Here is a 23,129-nt window from a genome sequence, read left to right on the forward strand (position 1 = left end):
CCGCATCAACTCCATCGCTCTCCTGTTTCTTACTGAAGCAGGAATATATCTACTGTCTATCTGTTCTAAATATAAAGCAAAAGAATGACATTGACGGCTCAGTCAGCTTCGTCTCGAGCTAAGGGAACAATTAGATTTCAATGAAAAGAGCTGTATTTTGAATATTATTATAACGCCTTAACATTGTCATCCATAACTCAAACAATTAATGTTTGTTAAGTACAAGCTGTTTCCCCAGAACAGTGAGTGGATAGAATTTATCAGCGATAGATATGATTAAGACAAATGTTTTTTTTNGAAGAATTTCAATTCCCACATAGAGATTGTTCAGTAATAGTGAGACTGTAATTTTTCAAGTTCATTGAGGTACTACATGAGAGGAATGTGTGGAGGACTGTGGTCTGTGTCATGTTAAATTGTGTCCCATTTAGAGACTGCTTTGCTGACAGACGAGGACATTTTTACTGACAAACCAATTTTGCTACTGACACCGTGGAAATGACGAGAGCAATTGTAAATAGAACACAGTGTGTGAATACAGTGAAGTCTTTTTAAACGGTAGCAAAAAATATGCACCTATTGGATTGGATTTACGCCCTGGAATTCAGAAGTGTTTCATCGTTTGTGCATGTTGGGGAAAGGGGGAAATTTCCTGTTAACTACTAATCTGCAACAACTGAATCTAACGTAGGTGACAACAAACTGATTGTCCATGGGTAGCAACCCCTCACTCCCCCCACATCATCATGAGGGGTTGGGGCAGTGAGGGATTTCATCTGTGAGAGCTTGAAGTGCCTGTCTCTTTGCCTAACTTGCCCAGCGATGAGGGGTGGTAGAGAGAGAGAGAAAACCTCATACCACGCACCAATCCTATGGGCAAGATGGCAGAGAGCAAAGATTACTCCCAGCATCTGCTAATGTGTTTCCTTCAGCAGTCATTAATTAGTGTGTGAAAATTGCCTAGGGTAATTCATTTACTGATCATCAGTCCATCCCCCCCCCCCCCCCACCCACCACCACACACACACACACTTTCTTGTACATAATTGCTTTGACTCCTTTACTTAAGAGTTTTATTCTGACCGGGAAGCTAAGGTCAAACGTTTTGCTTCTGCAGAAACCACAAAGGAATTACAATATATTTCCAATCAACATTTCTTAAAATTCAACGATCGTCCTCTCAATCTGCATTATATCAATAACGGGCCATTGGTTGCAGTTGATTCCAGCTCAATGTATACACCAGCCACGAATCCTTATGATCTAAGAGAACTTCTCATTCGCAACTATTATAAAGAATTATTAATTCAAACACAAACTTCAAATATAAAATTGATGAAAGAATAATATTTGCTTTGGTTTTAGTGCTCAGCTGAGAATATAGTCAGTTTCCCCTGGAATTCTAATCACATCTCTGGAAAGCATGTTTCTGTTGAGTGTTTTTCTATATTTGTTTGAGTTGAACAGTCAAATGAATGATTCAATGAGCTGTAATAGAAAGGTTTGGAACTACTTGTTTAATCTACAGTTTATAGAAATATCCTGAAGTTCAGTGTGAACAATTCTTGAGAAAATTAGTTTCATATTTTACCATGATTCAGCTGCATATTTGTAGAAAAAAATCTGAATCCACCTTTATGCCCTCATGTTTTCAGTGAATTATGCAGTCAGGTCCATTCATGTACATATTGCAGGACATCAATGACCTCATAAGTTAATCTCTCGCTAAAACTAAAACGTTTAGTATGTTACTCACATATAGGTTGACCAAAAATACTTTTTGGTGGTTGCATTTATGCTTATTAAGCTGAATGATGGTGGTGCCAAGGAATGAAATATTTCTCCATTATTTTGCACTCAGTATCAGCAAACAGCATGGGTTAGATATGTTTCTATCTCCCATGCTTGGAGCAGCCCCTATTGGACCAGTGCGTTTCCATTTCTCACGCCATCTATCCTTGTACCTTCCCCCTGGGGGAGATTTTAGTTAGTGCTGAGCTTTGGGATTTTGTTTTATCGATTACACTGGGATCTGGGATTAGACTAACCCAATCGTATTCCCTTAGGAATCTTACAACTGGGAGAAAGAAGAAATGCTCATCCCACCAGTCTGGGCCAGCTGAAAATCTGGGTCCATTGAGTGGAAAGGGAGTCTGCTAACCACTATAGCTACAGTACTTGGTGGAATTGATGTATCACAGGCACCTCCAAAGATTGACAGCTAACCTGTCTTGCCACTATCATCAACATCAACATGGAATAACTAATCATATTAGAGTCAGAAGAAAGTAGAGACTACCTGTGGTTTAATAATAATAATCCTTACATTTGATATAGCGCCTTTCTTGTTATTTTGGGAGGATGTCTGAAAAGCACTTCACAGGATATACTGTAAAATGGATTGACTGTTATTGTGACCCACCTTGGGGCACGGAATATAAAACCAAAGAGGTGATACTTAAGCGAGGAGCCTATAAAAATGCCAGTTGTTGTTGACGTCAGAATATGGAATGCCAAGCTAGGTGCAGCGGGCGAGGCTGTCAAGTTGGAACTGGATAAATATCTAAAAAGGAATCATTTGATAATAATGGAGAAAAGACAGGTAAGTAGGACTGAATGGATTGCTTTTTCGGAGGCGGCAAAGACATGATGCTCTTCCTCTGTGATGTCACTTTCTATCATTCTGTGCCTCTGAAATAAATTTGAATGAAACCAGAAAAAATAGGATAAAACGATGAAAACCACTAATGTTCGGTGTGACATCAGCCCATTGCTACCTGCGGCTTATCTCTTAGCTTGTGACATTAGTTAATGGAATGACAAAGGACGTTGTCTGGCAAATATTGCCAGCACATTGACTCACTCCCCAAGGACAAATTTAAGAACAATATAATGAAGGTAAGATTTAAGTTTAAGGCTTAACTGAATAAGCAATATTACATTATTAGCCCTTAACTTTCATATTTTCAGAGATTTGTGAGCACACGAATGCTACATTTTGATTAATGTTGAATTCGTAACTGTTTCTGTGACAGATGACTCACATAACTCTCTTGTCATGCCTTGCTGCTAGTTATCAATATCAACAAGTGCTGCAATTCATCATATTAAAGTTTTAATGATCTTCAACTGATTTTTCAATCTTAAAAATCTCTTCAGTCGGTTGTGTAGAGAAATAAAATGACTTAACTTGTACCATGTCTCGTTTAATTATATCTTTTTCTTCTCAAAGTGATGAAATTGAACTGTCTATTTTAACATGATGAATTCCCATTCTGAAATCATTCCAGATCAATATATTGGTCAGCGCACAGCTATATACTGTATTTATCCATTTAACCTGCTACAGATGTGCTGCCACAGTGCTGTAACAAATTAAAAATTGATTGCTCGTATATAATTAGGTAAAAAAAATGACAGTAGGTGTTACAAAACAGAAATCAGCTGCAAGGTTCTGCACTATATCAAATGCACGGATTATCATTACTCGATGGAGTGCTTTTCCAAGCCAGCAGGACATCTCACATAATAATCATAGTTTTGCAGGTGAACACTGTTTTGCCCATAAAATATACAGTCAATTCACTTGACAGTATATTCTTTGCAGCGATTTTGAGATGTCTCAACAAGATAAGGCGCTATATCAAATGCAAGAATTATATATATATAATAAGAAAATCAAGGAAAATTATTCCCTAATAATTATTGAAGGCTTCTAACGGTTTTTAAAAGTACATAAAAGGGGTGCAAGAGGTATAAACAATAGCCATTTGACTAATATTGGAAGTGACTTTGTCCTAGAAGGGTTAGCTTCAAAAACAGTCCATCTGGCTCAGTCACAAATGATTCTGGTGCAAAAAACGTGTTGTATCATGAAACGTTTGGCTTAAATTTTTTTTATTTCTGTTTCAGTTGAGTTTGACTTAACATTTTTAGAAAGGGGTGCAATCAATGGCTTGATGATCATCACATTGATGGGATTAGTGTGCTTTCTCCAAAGACCGTTTGGAAAAAGGTCAGACAAGGTGGTGCAACATGTTGGAGCTCCTAAATTTTAAGACAGTGAGAGCAGACAAGATAGTTTCCTCTCTTCCTTATTCACACACACAAAAGTGGATGTATCTGAGAAAGAAATGACCTTATATTGTACTGACCCCAACTGTCCGGCGCCTTGGGACGTCCTCCCGACGTGAAAGGCGCTCTATAAATGAAATCTTGTTGTTGTTGTTGTTGTACTGGAGCTATACCAAAGTGATTCCTTTCTGCAATTTTAAAAAATATTTGGCAAAAAAGTATGGATTGCTGTTAATGTTTAAAATACGTCAATTTATGAATTCACGTATGTTAGCCCACAGATTAAAACCGAAATGCTTTAGGAGCAAGCCAAAATAATTCTGATTATAAATACCCCGCTAGCCGCAAGCTACCAAATCACAATCTCGTGCTTATCTGTGCAATCTGTCTTCCTTACGCTTACAAACACAAAAGGTATGCCAGAACCAATAACTGTCTTTTGTGAGTGGGAGGCATTGTGAATTTGTTTTATTTATTTTGTAGCGTGGTAAGAATTATCGATATCATTGTCTGATTTTCTCCTCCTACATGTCTGCTACATAGCTTTGTTATAAATATTATGCTGTTAGCGACCTCATAGCAATCTTCAGAGAACGATGAGGTACAAACTTAAATCAATCTGCACTAATGTCAAAGACAGAAAGGGTCAAACTTTCTCACTTAGTCTCCTTTACTCCCTTGAAAACCATTCGGATATTCAGAATGGGCTTTTTTTTTAATCAAACAGTTAGATTTCCTCATAACCCTATCCCTAATTGGCAATGATTAAAGAAACAGTTTACTGTTCAGAGAAACGAAAAGATTTTTCCACTTTTGACACGTGATGATGTCACACACTCTCAGGTCCGTTATATAACAGCTTAAGTGAAAGATAAAGCTCTCTTTACAGAACCTCCTCAATGTGGCTTAACTCTAAACTCAGGAAACTGCCAACGGAAGGTTTCATTTTCCAAAATAGTTTGGTTTGATGAGGACCAGGAATCTCAAAAAGAAATATTTTTTTTTTGTGGGAGGTAATGATGATTTATAATAATGTTTTCTCCTTTTCCTCTTCTGTTGTGAAGGCACGTTACCTCTTTTTTCTTATACCGATGGACCATGTTCCACCGATGCCAGTCACCCTGGGAGGGGGAACAGTAGGGCGGATGTTCTGGAGGGATGAGATCAAACGGGCCAAACGGCCATCTTCATCCAGACCAATCGTGTGATCTTGTAACTCCCAGGTGTACATAGGCCTTGGAGCGTCTGGGGTTTGCGATGGATTAATCCATCTTGTGAAAGAAGCCACTTGCTTCGTAAATTGAACCTGCGTAGATAAATCTTATCATGGATTTGCGCTAGGACAGTTTTTTTTTTCTTTTTTGAACAAACAGAACACTGAAATATCACAAAATTAAAATGTGAGGCGTTTTCAATTCTTTGCTCGCTCGCCTATTTTTTTATTCTGCGAGTAAGAATTTATTATGTTAATAACCTTCTAATCCCTAATGCAGCTTTTCACACATGCAGCTATGGGAATAAATTCCCCATTGTGCCAATATTATAGAAATGGCTAACTCATGCCAATTTTCTTTGTGCTGACCATAGTCTCTGAAACCATTGTGCAGTGCAAAGTATTTAAATATTTAACAATGCCACAGATTTCTTAAGAACCGTCACTGGAAGAACGCAATGATGCTAAACCAAATTGTGGAATTTAAATTTTTTTTCAATGATAACGGCGATTTAACTCTTTCTTCCAACTTGTGTCAGCATCCAGGACTCCCAGGTCAGCTTAGAGATGTTGGAGAGTATTGTTCTTTGACTTTCCTTTTGTCTGATTTTTCCTTTGCTGAATGTTGAGAAAGGACCTCTTCTTAGCGATTCCTCTTGAGAGGCCGACGAAGGCAAAACCCAGCATCTTGCCAATCCAGGGTGCAGCGTCTCGGAGTTTCTAACACTCTGTTGCCCCATAGGTTATTGCTGATAATAAACCCATTTCTATTGCAGTGTCTCTTTTCTTCACACAGGCTGCGACAGTGATCACTGGGGCCCACATTGCAGCAACCGATGCCAGTGTCAAAACGGAGCTCTGTGTAACCCTATCACCGGGGCCTGTGTGTGTGCCGATGGATATAAGGGTTGGCGGTGTGAAGAGCCCTGTGATCACGGGTCTTACGGCAAAATGTGCCAATATGTCTGTCAGTGCCAAAATGAGGCCATCTGTGACCACGAGACAGGAGAGTGCCACTGTTCCCCGGGTTACACCGGTGCCTTGTGAGTCCAAGTCATTTTTAATGTGTAATTGACCAAGGAATAGTTTGGAATGGTGTTCTACATATTCGTAATTATTCCATTACAATATTGAATTACATGCTATTTTTCCATTTGTCCCTCAAGTCACATCTTTAAGACACTTTTAAAAAATATTTATTTTTTCTATTTACCCTCTCCTGTACCTTATGTGTGTATGTGTGTATATATATATATATACACATAAGTATCTGGAGGCAGTTTTCAAAAGCAATCCTTCATAAAAAAAACCTTCATGCATGTGGGAGTGCAAGTCTGGGAATGTAAGTTGCGATTATGTAAGTTACACTTTGTCACTGATCCATTGCTAAATATATTGGTTTTAGTCCACTGAACCACCTTTGATATTGAGTCTGTAAACAGTAAACAAGTGTTAAAGCAGTTGTATAAACTGATTAAATACCTGACTGAACACTATGATTCTTGCCCTGTTGGGATCCCAGAAATATAGTTGGAATATTCTGCTGATCAAGGTTGAAGAAAATAGATTGTAACATTAAATTGATATCCCTTTGGTTCCACTCAGTTGCCCTTTGTAACTGGGGTGATTTTCCTCTTGAGACTATCGCTGCAGATATTTCACTGGATACTTTCCAAATGTTCTATAGACCTCCCAACTCGGAAACGACTTGATCAATGGAATTTACAAACACATCACAAAATAAAGTGAATGACCAATTTTATCTGGGTAATTGTTGGCTAAAACATTGGGAGAAACTCCCTTCTCTTTTAAAATCATGCCGTCTCATCTGAAGGACAGCATCTCCAACAATGCTCTGCTCCTCTCCAGCACTGCATCGGAGTATCAGCCTGGACAACGTGAGTTCAAAACCCCGAGTTGGAGCTTGAACCCACAACCTTCTCACTCAGAGGTGGGAGTGTCGTCAGCTGAGCCAGACTGTTACCGGGTTTGGGTATCATTGAAATCATTGAATATTGTTGTGGGTTCAACACCGTCAAAGATGCTTTCTGTTCCTGACCTGCAGCTGTGAAGAACTCTGTCCGGCCGGCAGTCATGGAGCCCAGTGTGAGCTAAGGTGCCCGTGCCAAAACAGGGGCATTTGCCACCACATCTCGGGAGAATGCTCTTGTCCAGCAGGGTGGATGGTACGTGCAAAACCATTTCTGATTTTGTCCGTTTTACCGTCTGAGTAATTGTCAGCCATCAGTCAGGTTATGTTGTGTAGATTGTAATGATTGACGTCCTGGATTCTCGCTTCAGGAGTACAAGTGATAATTTTCCTCTTGGAAATGTTACCTGTGATTACTGCCTCAAGCAATTAAATGAGTTCAAGGCCCACGTAACCCAGCTGGAATTTATCTTTTGGGCAAATCTGAAGCTGGTTTCACCCAGGACTCCTTGGCTTGGGGTGTGTTTGTATATAAAAGTATAACATGATAAAGCTTAAAGCTCTCTTGATAAGTCTCCCTATAAGTTGTGTTGAGGGAACTTTTCCCCACTTCATCCTTCTGACCGGCTGAGGAACAAATCTCCCCTCATTCACATCAGACCAAATTTGAAATCCTATTCCGTTGTGAAGTATTCTCTGATTATCCTCTTTTTCATGTTCCATAACATAAAATATAATTCTACCCGAGAGCTGGCTTGATTGATCGCCAATTTGAGATTGAGAGAGACTCGGTAAAAATTATCTGTGAAGCATTTGATTGTCATCACACAAAACTGAATTGCTTGTCATCTTCTGGTTTTTGAGTTCAACCGTATTAGCCGCGGGGATTGATTGAATGATTGACTGACTGACTGATTGGAATTTCACTAGAGATTCCTAATTTCTGTGTAGATACGGATAGGGTCAGGGTCGCTAAAGTCATACCCTGTGTAGCGTTGTGTGAGAAAGTGATATTAGAGACACTGCCTGTGCACAGCATACACAATGACATCTCTATTTTGATGAATAATTTTGCATATTCCGTTCATGGGTACTATTTATTATACGAGTACACTTAATCAAAATTGTACATCAATGCCAGGCCATTAATTGGTAATTTTCAACAATAAGCAGTTGAAAATTCTGTTAGGAATAACCATAGCTGTTTTTCTTCACCATTGTCTCAGGGATCAGTGTGCGCACAGCCATGCCCTCTTGGAAAATTTGGTATTAACTGTACCAAAAACTGCCCGTGCCATAATGGAGGACAGTGTGATCACGTTACCGGTGTATGCCATTGTACAGCTGGATATACAGGTGACAGGTAGGAACAATCCTAACATAACACTGTTTCTTTGTAAAAATGCATTAGAGATAAACTGATGCGTCCACCATGGTATAATGCATTACAAACCAGCTTGAACTGAGCTTGCTTGGCAATAAAAATGGTTCTCAAAATGTACTTTCTTCGGTTAAAAATGTGTTCCAAGTGTTATAAATAGATCCCACTTTGTTCAGTGAGAAGCTGAGACTTAAAGACTAAGAAGTCTTTAATATCTGCTAGGGATGTTACAAATCGAACCAAAAACTGTGAGAGAGGAAGATAATGAACAGTTGGGTGAGGTACAGAACTTGGCCGGTTTAAATAATAATAATAATCCTTGCATTTGATATAGCGCTTTTCACGTCGGGAGTCCTCCCAAAGCGCTTCACAGAACACACTGTAAAATGAATTGACTGTATTTTTTTGTGGGCGAACGCGGCAGCCAATTGCGCACAGCAATGTCCCACAAACAGTCGTAGATTGAAAATGACCAATTTATTATTGTTTTGGGTTTTGGAGGGATTATTATTAGGCTCTGTGTGGGGTAAGGAAACTTGCCCAAGGTTTCGCCCTCTGCCTGGAATTGAACTCAGGTCTCTCGCTTGCAAAGCGAGTGCTCTAACCACTGAGCTACAGGACTCCGGTTTCTGTGCAGTCACGCCCCCAGTTAATGCAAAAAGAATGAAATGGCTTCCGGATAATATTTTGCGCTGAGTAAGGTGGACATATATATCTTGACATATAATGCCATCATCAAATTCTTTATACTTTCACCCGCGATTGCAATCTCTTCCGCTGTGTGTGTGTGTGTGTGTGTATAGTCGTTCTACCTTCAAATTGTCTGAACTTTCAAAAACACGGGTAGTCAATCAAAAGATCAGAAGGTGATCCAGACTTTAGGGTGTCTTTAATATTGCAACCTAGGAAAAAAAACTTAATTGCAACCGATTCAACCTTGTTTTATACTGAGAATAATTGGGTTATTTCCTATCCCGGAAGCTATAGGGCACAGGGTATCAGCAGCTGATTCACGGAACAGTGGGCAGTTCTGCTCTGCAGGAATGGTCATCCACTGATGATTAAAACAGGTGCGGACCTAAAGCCACCAAATGGCAACAGCATGAAACATATAGTCATGCCATGTTCTGCTGTCCTCTGGGCATGCTTCTGGTCTGCTTCACGTGCCGCTGATGTACCATCGCATTTTGTGGGACTTCTATGGGTTTCTTCCAATTATGTTTTAACCCGCTTTAGTTCTTCTGCGCCAGAGTTAGATTGCTGTGATCAAATTAAAAGTGTGTGAACCAGTTTATTTAATTTAAAACGGCAGCCAGGTCTACGGAGACTCTGGTTCTACATGTTTTCAGCTTGTGCACCGCAATTCTGCAAAACACGTTATTTCTGTAATATCAGAAACAATGTGATGCTGTAATAGGAAGTAGGGTCAGTATTCTGATCAAATGATCCAAAGGGCCTTCTTCATTCAACCTCTTTTGTGATCTTGTGATTGCCCACGCGGCTCAATAAAATGAATACAAACAACAACACTTCGGATAAAATATAGCACATTTCAAGAACTTTACACGGATTTGCTCTGTCGTCCAATGAATGGCTTGAGAACTTTGATTTGAATTAAATGCTGTTAAAAAGACAACTGGAACATCAGCTCTCCAATAACATTAAAAAAAAAAAGAATTCGGAGTTCTGGCAGTTTTTGGTCCTATTTTAAAGTAAATACATCGGAATCCGGTGCTTGCTCTACTGTGGAATAAATGTACAGCACTATACTCCCAGCAATATAAAGACAATGTTATTCGGGGGCAATATGGCCTCATCCATCACAAATCCCAGGGGAAGCAGGAGGTGGATGTTAATTGTAGGGAGCTCAGACATGTCAGGATCTAGCCTCAATTCCTGTAGCTGAATAACGTAGCCAGTTGTTCAAATTTAATTTTACTTGACACAGGTTTTGGAATCTCACTTGTAGGGGTTTTAATGCAACCATTCTATTCCCACTTTATTTACATAGAGCAGATGAACTATCGAAGCTATGAGATCAAGAACATAATTACAAACTAGGAAAGATTGTCCAGGGATTGTAAAGTTTAAAGAGGTTGTGCAATGTTTGCTACAAGAATGTAAGAAGAAAAAAAACATCAGTTAATCTGACGGTCATTACTCCAGAACCAATATGTGCAATAATTTATTTAACCTGTTTTACAGTAATACATACCAGCTGTTTTTAATATTCCTATAAATTACCCTCATTAATTTTGCAAGTGCCAACAGAATTAACGTAGGAAGAAAAATAATTACTTACTTTGCTACCTTTCCCTACTGGCAGATAAAAGGCCACAACAAAATACAATCTGAGCAAGAATAGAAGCTGCATGTAACCATATGTTTATAATTTACTAGAAATATACATAGTTTATGCCAGATTTTCAGTCACGGTAGATTTCAGATTTGTGTAGAAAAAGATATTTAACTCTGTAGCTCAAAGTCCTTCTGTGACTGATGTTTTAAATTAAAGAGTGACTGGGAAAATCTGTGATCCCTGGTTACATAAATAGACATTGTGCATTTAACTGCGAAGGAGGAAGGACGAATTGGAAAGTGTTTCAGATAATTTCTTCTGTTGCTTTTGTGTCCAGTATTTTTATTTCTGATGCTGTGCTCACTTTTGATTAGCATTGTGTTGGAACTGTGAGGGAGAAATGAAAATGCTTACTTTTGATTTTATTAATTTCACGAGCACATTAAAATTGGGAAACAACAGCTGATCTTCACAGGACCATGTGTTTTATATCCCATCGCATCATTCCATATTGCCCACCAACACTATGCTATATTTTCCGTATCCGACAAGTCTTGAACCTGTCTCTTGAATGTCCTCTTCTTTGCCCGCTGTGTAAAACCAGGGTTTGATTTTCTTCGCTTCTCAGTGAAGAGAAGTGGCCGGATAATTCTCATACGTTTAAAAAGAAAATTCTCTTAACAGTATTCGAATATTGTCCGCGTGTTTGGTCTCTACTCTGAGCATTCCTCGTGGCTTGTTTCGTTCCTTTCTGCGCAGTCACAGAGCTGCCGTGCTCAAGTGTCCTTTCTTTTTTCTTCTCCTCCTAATACTGTGATGCTTCTCTCTTTATATTGCATCCGAATTTCTAACCACCAAATGGCTCAGGACTCCCATTACCAAGTTACTTTCGAGATCTCAGAGTCAGACGGAAGCACTGTCTGAGTGTTCTGTAAATACGTAGAAAATACAACAACAACAACATCAACTTGGATTTATACAGCGCCCTCCACGCCGGACGGCGTCTCAGAGCGCTTAATACAAAAAGCAAGCTCCTAGGAAGCCTTTGCCTGGTTTCGGTGCTTATAGTAAGACATTGGTATTGTGTAATCTGGGGAGACGGGGGCAAGCACTTGCTAATCTCTTCCCTGTTGTGCCCCTGGGCACACAGGCAGGAGCAGCCTCTTCTACTCTACCCAGTTTTTGGCTCGCTGCCATACCTTCTTCCCAGGTGACATCAACTTATAAAAGGTCCATCTGTACAGTCACTGTTCGGAATATTCCTGCTCTGCCGTGCTTCCCTTTTCCAGCTGGCTGCCATTTCAGTGCAGGAGGCACGAGATGAGAATCTTACACCCTAAGCGTATCAGCTTGCTGCGTTTCTCTTCACATGTCAGCCGCTTTGTTCTTTCGCTGGTTTATTTTGTTTATCACTTTTTCTATTCATTGTGACAGAGTATTCTGTGAAGACGTAGGAAATGCCAGGCATCTGTGAAGCTTTTGCCACTGGCTACATGTCTGTGAGGAGAGTGAGATATTGTATAACTTGGTGTTTATTTTTGAGAAGATGGCATTCTGTTTCTCCCCAAACTGCCTTATTTATATTGTGCACTGCTTTAAGTGGCAATCATCAACGTGGGTTATATCAATGTACCTTTGATTTTACTCCCTTTGCAAAAAAAAGCATAAACATATATACACTGACTTATTTTATGCCGGTCGTCACTTGTGGATTCTCATCGCTTAATACATTTACAGTCACTACATCACAGTTGTTAGTCCTCGGCTGTGATTGTTACTCCACATCAAGGCATCTTTGCTGCTGATATCGGCCCCAACACCAACTGCTGGTAAAAGAAAGTCTCAAAAATTGAATATTGATTTTAGAAATACAAACATGGGAATGTGATTGCAAGTCTGTAATCTGACTGGTTTAGACACCATTTAACCTTTTATGGTTTAAGATTCCATCTGAGCCCTTCAACAGGATTACTACCTGCAATCAGTTAGTCAAAGGCATCCATTATTCCCTATAAATCTCTCCAAACTTTGCTCAGACAAAAACCACATAACCGCTCACAAGTTATTGTCTGCTCAAACCATGCAAGCCCTTTGGTTAGACTGTAACCTTGTAAACACGCATAGATGTCGATATTAAAACCCAAAATAGTGGGTTTCGATACTTAAGCGATGGGTATAATCCTTATACCTGCTATTTTCTAAATAAAACATATCTGATCAATTCAATTGCAGCCTTCTAATAATTGCTAGGTATCCATTATTCTTTCTGTCAATAACTCACCTGGCGGTGTTTTGTAGGGTGAGAGTTTGTGCAGGACTTTACTAATACTTTGACTTTGTGCATGTTTGGGCTCACAGGTGTCAGGAAGAATGTCCAATTGGCACCTATGGTTTGCGATGTGTCCAAAAATGTGACTGCCTGAACGGAGCAAAATGCTACCACATTAATGGAGCATGTCTTTGTGAGCCAGGGTTTAAAGGAAATCGCTGCCAAAACAGAATGTGTCCAGATGGGTTATATGGACCTAATTGCAATAAGCCGTGTCCTTGCAATGATAAAAATACGCAAAGGTAAGAAAAGTTCCGATCGGCTAATTTCTGAAGTTTTGTGCATGGTTTTAAAAAGCTCTTCTGAGGAATGTTTCTGTTCATGTAGAAATGTCAAAAGTCAATCTGTACACTTTTCACATTACACGTGGAAGTTGTTTTTTTTCTGTGTATATCACACGGGTTTGCAGAAGGGAGTCTCAAAGCCACTCTTAACTGTCAGACTGCGGGCACGATAATTACTACTGTTTATAGTTTGAGATGCTGTTGTTGTCAAGTTGATCCAAAACACCCCGATAAACATCGGAGAATCCTGTAGGAGGATATCTCTTGACTACCTCAATTATCCAGTCAATAGTTTACTAAAAAAAAACCTCACAGCAATAACTTTATTCTGTTGGATCCACATCAGCTTTGCTCTTCCTCATTCAGCGTCCTCCACGTACTGCTGGATTAAACTCTGCCATAAGGCTGGAACACAGAAAGCAAAAGTCAAACAGACATCATGAGACTGAGGTCTAAGCTCTCCGAGATGCTACGCTTCGTGAAGGGGGTATATAAATGCAAGTTGTTGTATCTTTAGGGCCCCTTTGACTTTTCCATGTTCAAACCTAACCCCATAAGTTACATTTATGGCTTATGAGAATCAGCAGCAGTTAGAACAAGAGAGAGAGGGGTTTGTTTTTATCTCAGAATGATTGACTGTCAAAGCCTCTGAGTGACATTTAGTAAGTCTGTGTCAGCATCACGCAGTCCATGAACAGAAGCTCAAAATTCCACCTAGTCTTCTCCGAGTTTGTTTTCAAATAGACTATGTTGCACAATTGTGGAAAATTCTTAAATTCGACCTTAATTTAGCTGATTTTTCCTCAATTTTGAAAAAAAAGAGAATCAACAACAACAACAAGTTGCATTTATATAGCGCCCCACACACAGGGGAGGGTGCCAGAGAACTTTATCAGCTGGATGTTTGGTTTTCCTCTTTAACCTTGGATTCCGAGGCATATTTTTGTGGCAGCCACAGCTGAGATTAGCCCAAAATAAACCCGAACACTTAAAAGGTAGCAGGTAATTTAAAAACTCTGAGATAAACATAACAATCAGGATGTTGAACGATCAGCGTGTTGGAGGCTGCCGTCTCCTGCACTTTCTCTCACTGCAATACACGATGCTTCCAAGAACTGTGCTTATTTGACAACCGTCCCCAAAAGTACATTTTGGGAAAGATTCATCCTTATTCCAGTTTAAATAATTACACAAGGATTAGATTTAGAATCAAATCACGACGTTAAAATAACATCACTTTTATTAATTGTTCGAGGCTCGTAAACTATTCGAAAATTCAAACCCTACTTAAAATATACTGCCTTTTTAGATGGACAAGGATAGTTTTAAAATGGATTTCTTTATTAACACAACTTGGCACTCCAGTATCCTGAACCCGAAAATCAATTTCACAAATATAAGACCTAATTTTATTACCTTTTTTCACACCAGTAAGTACTTTACTTTGCAGCCGTTTAGAAGTTCCTTATATCAGGCTTTGAGCTAATTGCTAAGTATTAACCTAAAATTAACAGGCAATTATCCAAAGTGAGAAAGAGGCTTTGTTTTATTTGACAGATGTGACTAATGCTGCAACTTGCTAAATTAAAGTGCTATAAAGAGAGTCACAACGCAGAGAAAATGCAAGATAGGAAATTAACAACATTCTCAAGATCTATAAAGGTTTAGTGTTTGGGGGGGCGAGGAAGAAATGTAATGTATTTTTAATGCTAGGCGGAAACTTAATACTGTACAACTGGGAAAAGCAATTGACCAAGGTACAAAATTAGAATGGCATAAGCTATGCCAGAGACTACATTTGCAAGTAAATCGTGAAGATACGGAACTTGAATTTAGAAGCTAAATATAAATCAGCATCACACCTAAGCAATAATGTCAGAGCACTAGTTAATCCTGTCGCACCCGAAGTAACTGAAATTCCTGTGAGTGAAAAACAGACCAATTTATACTAATGTCTGCGTAGGGAAGAGATGAAGAGAGACAAACCCTTGTTTGAATTGAAATGCTGAATGGGAACTGAAAGAGGTTGTGGTGGAGAAATTCAGATATCAGCTAATTTGATTCTCAATTGATAGCAACTCCAGTCGCTTCACTGGAGTTCCTGTCAACTGAGAATCGCATTAGATAATCTTGCGTGTTAACATACTTGATGATTTCTCCTTTTGACTGTTCTAAGTTCCGTATTGGAAAAAAATAAGTCCAGTATTGTCATTGTTACAGTCCAAGATAATATACGTTCATGTAGAGCCTCCTGCACTGTCAAGCGCTCTGGGACTCTACCCTGCAAGTTGTCGTTTCATGTCGAAAGGACGTTTCAAAGCGCTTGACAAAACTGGATGGGCACCTGAGCTGGCAGTGGGAGCCCAGGGCAGGGGAAAATTCCGCAAACAAACACACGCCACCGTCATTTTGATGTCTCTTTTCAGCTGCCATCCGTTGTCTGGCGAATGCACGTGTGCCAGTGGCTGGACTGGACTGTATTGCAATGAGACGTGTTCACCTGGTTTTTATGGAGAGGGCTGTCAGCAAATCTGTTCCTGTCAGAATGGGGCGGATTGTGGCAGTGTCACTGGGAAATGCGTTTGTGCCCCAGGATTTAAGGTCAGTGAGCTGTTTTGTTCCTTATGAGCCAATTGGTCTTATCTTGTTCCATTGCTTCTACCGTATCCGTCTACGGAGATGGGAAACGGGAAGGAATAAATAAAATTGGGGGAAAGGACAGTTATGTACCCACAAAAGTAATGTAAAAAAATTTCAGAAGTACAATGAACTGCTTTTATGTACATGGTACAGTTATTCTGCAATGATAAGCCAGTCATAATAGTGAATTAACATTGAAATCCATGTTCAATTTCTGGAGGTGGAAGTGATTTTACACAGGCTTTACTATTGTTCAATTAACTTCATGACATTATCGACTATTCAGAAAATAGGCTGTAATTCAATCTTAGAATTCACATGTTATGGTTTTATACAATGGTCAAATTATTTATGTTCTGTACTGTATTTCCATATCATTCATAATATACACTGCTCCTTGTATTTACCAGTAATCAACTGTTTGTTCCTTGAAGCTCTTGCAGTTATTTTAATCGCATTATTAATCCTTCAGTGTTGAATCCTTCAGTACTTTCACGCATCATTTGCACAAAGCACAATGTTGGCGTTTGCGCTGGAAGCCACTGTCAACAAAAAGTAATCCACCAAATATAATTCGGCACCTATTTTATTTTAACTATAGATAGGCTGGCATGATTTACAGGCTGTAATCTTAAATTGGGTTTCAGATTCTGTTTAGCTCCCACACCAGGAGATATAAGCTAAGCTGTAGTGTAGCACTGAGCCAGGGCTGCGTCGTTTGAAATGTCGCTCTTTGGATGTGCCGCTAACTGAAGCTTCTGGTAGTTCCTGTGGCGCTATTTCAAGGCTACTTGAGGAGCACTATTGATAGAGACGTAGAACAGTTTGCCTACTTACACAGAGCTGGGGAAGGTGTAGGTGGCTGGGAATGGGGCTAAAACTAACAAAAAACTAGGGAGTTAGAAGAAATTGACTGTGAAACTTCAACCCAAATCAAATAATACTCATTAGCATTCCTTTTAATTTCATTAACCTGTCTGCTCATATTCTGCCTTTGATAGCGCAGCCACTCTTTTCCCAAGGTCATAACGACGGTGCTAATGATCTGACGTCACAGCATGTGATTATACATGTATTCCGAATTGAATATTAAAAAGTAAGGTACTTACAAAATAAATTCCTCAGATAATTCTTACTCATTGATCCTCCCTTTTCGTTGTTGTTCTTTATACCCACAACTAAGTCTGGCATCGGTAATTAAAAAGGCCCATAGGGTTAGAAGATCTCTCAGATAACTTAATCATATTTTTTAAAATTGCATTTGGTATAAATTATCGAGGTTGGAGGGGTGGGATGAGACCTGGTTTAGAAAATTCAAAGTTGTTTGAAAACACTAATTTAGCTGTAGAGGAATATTGGCTAATTTTCTGTAAAATGTCATTAGGGAAATTAATGTTGTCTCCATTCCAGTCTTTAATGCTGCCTGTTTTTTACCTAGAAGGCTATTTTGCAATAGGCTTTTGGTAAATGAGCATTTGGAGAGTCAAAGATGAGCTGAAGTGAAATACAATACCTTTATAATAATTTTTACACGGGATATAGCATCCTTCACATTGGGAGGACGTCTGAAAGAACTTCAAGGATGTACTATAAAGTGTATTTTGTTGGCTAACCAAATTGAGCAAGGCAGTGTCCCACAAACAGCCATGAAACGAATGAACCATTTTAATTGGGGGCTTGTTGGCCAGGATACCGGGAGAAACTTCCTTCTCTTTTCCAATAGTGCCATAGGATGCTTAACGTCCACCTGAACAGGCAGATAGGAACATCTCATCCGAGGAACGGCACCTCTGACAATGCAGCAAACACTGCACAACATTGCCATTATTGGGTTCTCTGTTAAAAACAGTTTTAGAGAGAATGTGCTTTCCCTTATGCCTAAGAATAACAGATTTAATTCATCTTTAGTGAGAGACCTGGGTTCGATTCCCGGCAGAGCAAAACCTTGGGCAAGTTTCCTTATTCCACATGCCTCGGTTTACCTAGCAGTAAGTAGGAACCAGTTGTTAGTCAATTGACAGATCGCTTTTCCGGGGGTAATAATTCCTTCAAAAACAAATAATAATAATAATAAATTGGTCACTTTAATCCACGACTGTTTGTGGGACGCTGCTGTGTGCAATTGGCTGTCGTGTTTCGCCCACAGATATACAGTCAGTTCACTTCACAGTCTATTCTGTGAAGTGCTTTGAGCCGTCTGAAGACGCGAGAAGGCGCTAGTAGATCAAATGCAAGGATTATTAGTATTATTTTTATCTTTAAAAATCATTCGGGGAATCTCATCTTATTTCACGAAGGATGTAACTTTCTGATGAACACCATCAAGTTGCAACTTGGAGCACAAAAAAAAAGATTCAATTGAATTAACAGACGTCGTAAAAAAAAATCATGTAATAGCATCAGATTAACAGAATAGATTCTTTTATGCATCTTTGCACATGCCACTGTCACTGCCAGAGTCTCTTAGTTCAGCTAGCTATACCTCGGATTTAATGATTACAGATATTAAGCTTGGATTCACCCATTAAATGCTGTGCCAACCAAATGACTGCACCTGCACCGAGCGTTTCTTTTTCAGCAAATATAACCTTGAGCTCAGCAGGCTGTTAAACGACAGATTTTTCCGCATGCTTTCAGGATCACAATGTGTGAAATCCACCTGAAAAGCCATCTATTCGTTTCAAGTAATCCGTTTGCAATAAAAACAGCTAATTTAGAATCAGGACATAGATAGATGTTAGCCGTGTAAAAGCATAAAGATCGCCGGAAAACGGTTGCCATTAAAGTGTTGCAGACCAGATAGAATAATAATATCCCAGAAATATTAAGCACAATAAACCCGGCCTATTTACAGACATGCTTCAACAGTCCCTCATTTATGATCCATTTAACAAGCGATGAGGATTATTTGATGTCAGTGGGCAGTGACTCTCGTAGGAATAGCATGTAAACTTGGTCATAGAACCATAAACACAGTGATATTTTAAAGTGGCTTTCTGTCTTAACCCAAATAATATCTTTGTTGCAGCTATGCAACATTTCTAGTGATCCCATGTCAACTTCAGATCCAATTCACCGTCTTCTCATTCAGGATGATTTAGGAGCAGAGGCTTCCCAGAGGTTGATTGAAATAATAAAACCTTTATAGAGAATCATAACCAAGATATAATAATTATTTCAAATTAAAACGATGGGGCCCATAAATAACATTTGCAACATACCGTACAGATATCAATACCTTGTGGAGTCCTGTAGCTCCGTGGTTAGAGCACTCGCCTCGCAAGCAAGAGCCCTGGGTTCGATTCCCGGCAGAGCAAAACCTTGGGCAAGCCTGATAATAATCCCTCAAGAAAAAAACACTAATAAATTGGTCATTTTCAATCCATATGACTGTTTGTGGGACATTGCTGTGCGCAATTGGCTGCCGCGTTCGCCCACAAATATACAGTCAATTCACTTTACAGTGTGTTCTGTGAAGTGCTTTGGGACGTCCTCCCGACGTGAAAAGCGCTATATCAAACGCAAGGATTATTATTATATTCTGCAAAGCTCTTTGAGACGTCTACAAAACGTGAAAAGCGCTATATCAAGTGCAAGGATTATTATATTATTATTATTATACAGTACTGGGCATATACGTCAGTGGTTAGTTAGTTAGTTAGTTAGTTAGATAGTTTGATAGGTAGGTAGGCAGGCAGGCAGGCAGGCAGACCGACCAGATATTGCAATGCTGGTAGAGAGTATCAGCAGAATTGTTTGTCTTCAACATCAGTTGTCTATGACCTCTGTTGGAAGGCCACAGGGAGATTTCTGTTGTGATGTGGGAAACAGTCACAATGGCACTGATGATACTTTTGGAGCCAGTTTCTGGATGCAGACTCAATCCTGCAGGGAAGTGGGTTGAGACTACTAAATTCATTTCACTTGGGGGTTGGGTGTGTGGGGGAGAGAAATTCCACTTTTTCTTAGTATTCCAGTATGAATTTGGACAACTTGGGACAATTTTTCAATTTAGTCCTAACTTTGAAGGTAGTTTTCTGTGGGTTACTTTAAGAACTATAGAAAACTTAGTTTGAAAATTTCAAACAAAAATAATCCAGACTCTTAAATGCTATGAGAAAGTCCAGCTCCAGCTGGTGATTTGCACCCAGACTCCAGCCGCTGCTGCTTGCAGGCACCATTAAGATATGTATGATATTGGATTCCCCAAAGGGCTTATTTGCCCTCTGATTTCCCCTTACCACCCAGCTTCTAAACCGATGTGTCTAATGAGGTAAAAAAGCAGGAAGAAACTACCATTAAAATGATAGGTTCAGATTTATGCCTTGTTCTGGGTTTATAATGATTAGTTGAGGTCCTGCAAGACAGACTCAATGATGCTGATATCCCTTTAAACCTCCTGCATTGCAGAGAACCCATTTTGTTCATATTCGTTCCAAGATTGTACTCCATTTCATGGCTTAAGTGTCCGAATGTTATCTAACCTTGTCCTCACTATTAGTCTCCAGAAGCAAAAGAGGTATCGTTCTTGCACCAAGTGCCAGCTGATTTTCTCTGATAATTATAAAGCGAGAGCTACATATTGTTAGGAGCATTATTTTTGAGGGAGAATTCTTATTTTCAATACTTTTTTCTTTTTCAAGTATGAGCTAAGTTGTTGGCAACTAATCCTCAGAAAGATAAGAAATGGAATAGGGCTTTACACACTTTCCAGGAACATGCCTCAAGCCAGCAGCTTATTTCTGGAGGCAATGTCTGATCTGTCACATATTTGCAGCCCCGGCAGGAATTCATTTGATCGGGTACTTGCTGTTGCACTTCCTGTGATGTACATTGAGGACACAGATAATAATGTCACTCGCCGTGATAACCTGCATAACCTTCTTAGCATTTCAAAGAATGATTATTCATAGGAAAAAATGAGTTGGGAGGCTTTTAATGAGCAATGTTTAATGGTGGTGATGCAGCATATGCAAGTGGGAGGGAAACTCGGGGGGGGGGGAAACAGTAAAATGTCATAGTGAACTCTGTTTGCATTGGCAGAGAGGTGTAAATCAAGCAGATGGATTGCAGAACAGGTTTGGAGCCTTCGGGCATTACTGGAATCTGTTTATTTCTATCAGCAGCTTACGTTTGGAATCCTATTAATAAGTTAAACATAAATGTTTTACAAAACTTCATGGTAAAATGTCTTAGAATTCAGGCTCTCTCTCTCCTTTATGCATCTGGTTGGAGAAGTTGAATATTTGTGTCGCGTTTCAGTCAATACCGATATAATCCCAGAGGTTGTGATCACTGCTTTTTAGCTACAATGTACAAATGGCGATGTGAATGTGAATGGCGCAAAGACACATTGGCACAGAATTTCCCTTTCTTAAGTTTCATGACAGGAGATTTGGAGAAAAAAACCAGCAGGCATTCCACTGTAGCGAGGAAGTGTGGAAAATATAGTACAACAAACGTTTATTTTAACAGGATTAGTAAAGAGGGTGAACTGTATGAGAACCAATATTCTTTGTGATATACAGTCACGGACTTTAGGACAATAGTTTGAACCTTTAATTCCTCTCGCTTCTGAGTCAGAAGGTTGTACGTTCAGCTCCACGTTGGAACTTTGAACGTATAGTCTCCAATGCAGTGCTGGGCATGTGCTGCATTGTTGAACGATGCTGTGCTGACACCTTGAAGTCCCGAGTGAAGAATTAGAATCATTCTCCGTTAATGTGAATGAATTGGAGTGATCTGCAAGATCTGATGGATGGCCATTGCCTTTATATTCCAGGGTGATGACTGCTCTCTCTCATGCCAGCCCGGCAAATATGGGACCAATTGTTCATCTACGTGCAGTTGCAAGCATTATACTGCGTGTTCCTCCATTGATGGCTCTTGTATATGCAAAGAAGGTATTTATGATCACACCACCCACATATGTATAATGTTCACTATTATACTACTGTTCTTGAGGCTGAATTCTGAACTTATCAATGAAGTCTATCAACGTCAAGATTTAATAACAATTTAAAGTAATGGTGCTTCTCTACATCAATAATTGTAATGATGAAAAAGATAAAATTCCTACTGGTACCACTTCCTTCTTATAAACTCAGTGTAATCTTAAACTGGTCTTAGCAGCAACATAAATTTGTTGCAAAGGTGATTAAAAATTACTGCTGTGATGTTGGAAGCAAGTAATATTGACCTTTTAACTGTGCAAAACGTTGTTGCTCAGATTCAAAGATTAAGAAACCATCTTGTCCCTAAGAAATTGTAGACCTGCATCGAATCCAGAAATCTTAAACATCTCTAAAATTTCAGAATGTCACCAACATTTCATTACATTTTAATTCATCCTGAACTGACCCCATGTTACCTTGACTGTAATTGACTGCGGTAGAAACAGAAGGACCTTTTGCCCCTTTTTCACACCAAACATTCGTGGAAAAGGTCTCAAGAGCGGAATCAAACAAACTTTGAATGTGGTACACAAATGTGAAAAAGCCGTGAAATTAGTGGCTTTGTCGGTGTATCCGGTGACACGGGGGCTTGAAAATTGGGATGTTTTATGAAAAAGTTGAGTGTGTCTAGTTCTTCTGTCCTTACTAACACCCTCTGCTTTTCAGGTTGGCAAGGAGTACATTGCTCTATTCCCTGTTCCAGTGGCACTTGGGGACTTTATTGCAACAGCACTTGCAAATGTGCCAATGGGGCATTTTGTAATCCAGTGGACGGTACCTGCACATGTTCGCCTGGATGGCGTAGAAAACACTGTGACCATCCATGTCCAGTAAGTAATTAGTCTCTTGGATGCAGCGAGTGAGTGCAGCACCAAGTAATATTACATCAAAGCACTGTGCGAAGCAGCAAATGAATACCTCAAGGTGTTGTTTTGTAATAAACTTCCACCCACTGCTGATCTCCATGTAACTCTCGACTGACAGGCAAAGGAATTCATTCAAATGCCTTACTTAGTGATTACAGG

General features: G+C 39.5%; 1 protein-coding gene across 1 annotated transcript in view; it reads left to right on the plus strand.

Moving 5' to 3' along the window:
• megf11 (multiple EGF-like-domains 11) overlaps window positions 1-23,129 on the plus strand; it is an 83,042-nt gene that overhangs the window by 39,139 nt on the left and 20,774 nt on the right. Inside the window, exons 5-11 of the mRNA XM_007905422.2 lie at window positions 6,084-6,330; window positions 7,353-7,473; window positions 8,444-8,580; window positions 13,256-13,468; window positions 15,937-16,111; window positions 21,933-22,053; window positions 22,771-22,934. Coding sequence (XP_007903613.2) covers window positions 6,084-6,330; window positions 7,353-7,473; window positions 8,444-8,580; window positions 13,256-13,468; window positions 15,937-16,111; window positions 21,933-22,053; window positions 22,771-22,934 — 1,178 coding nt within the window. The remainder of the gene's footprint in view (window positions 1-6,083; window positions 6,331-7,352; window positions 7,474-8,443; window positions 8,581-13,255; window positions 13,469-15,936; window positions 16,112-21,932; window positions 22,054-22,770; window positions 22,935-23,129) is intronic.

The sequence above is a fragment of the Callorhinchus milii genome, unplaced genomic scaffold (assembly GCF_018977255.1).
Source record: "Callorhinchus milii isolate IMCB2004 unplaced genomic scaffold, IMCB_Cmil_1.0 Scaffold22, whole genome shotgun sequence".
NCBI classification, from domain to species: Eukaryota; Metazoa; Chordata; class Chondrichthyes; order Chimaeriformes; family Callorhinchidae; genus Callorhinchus; species Callorhinchus milii.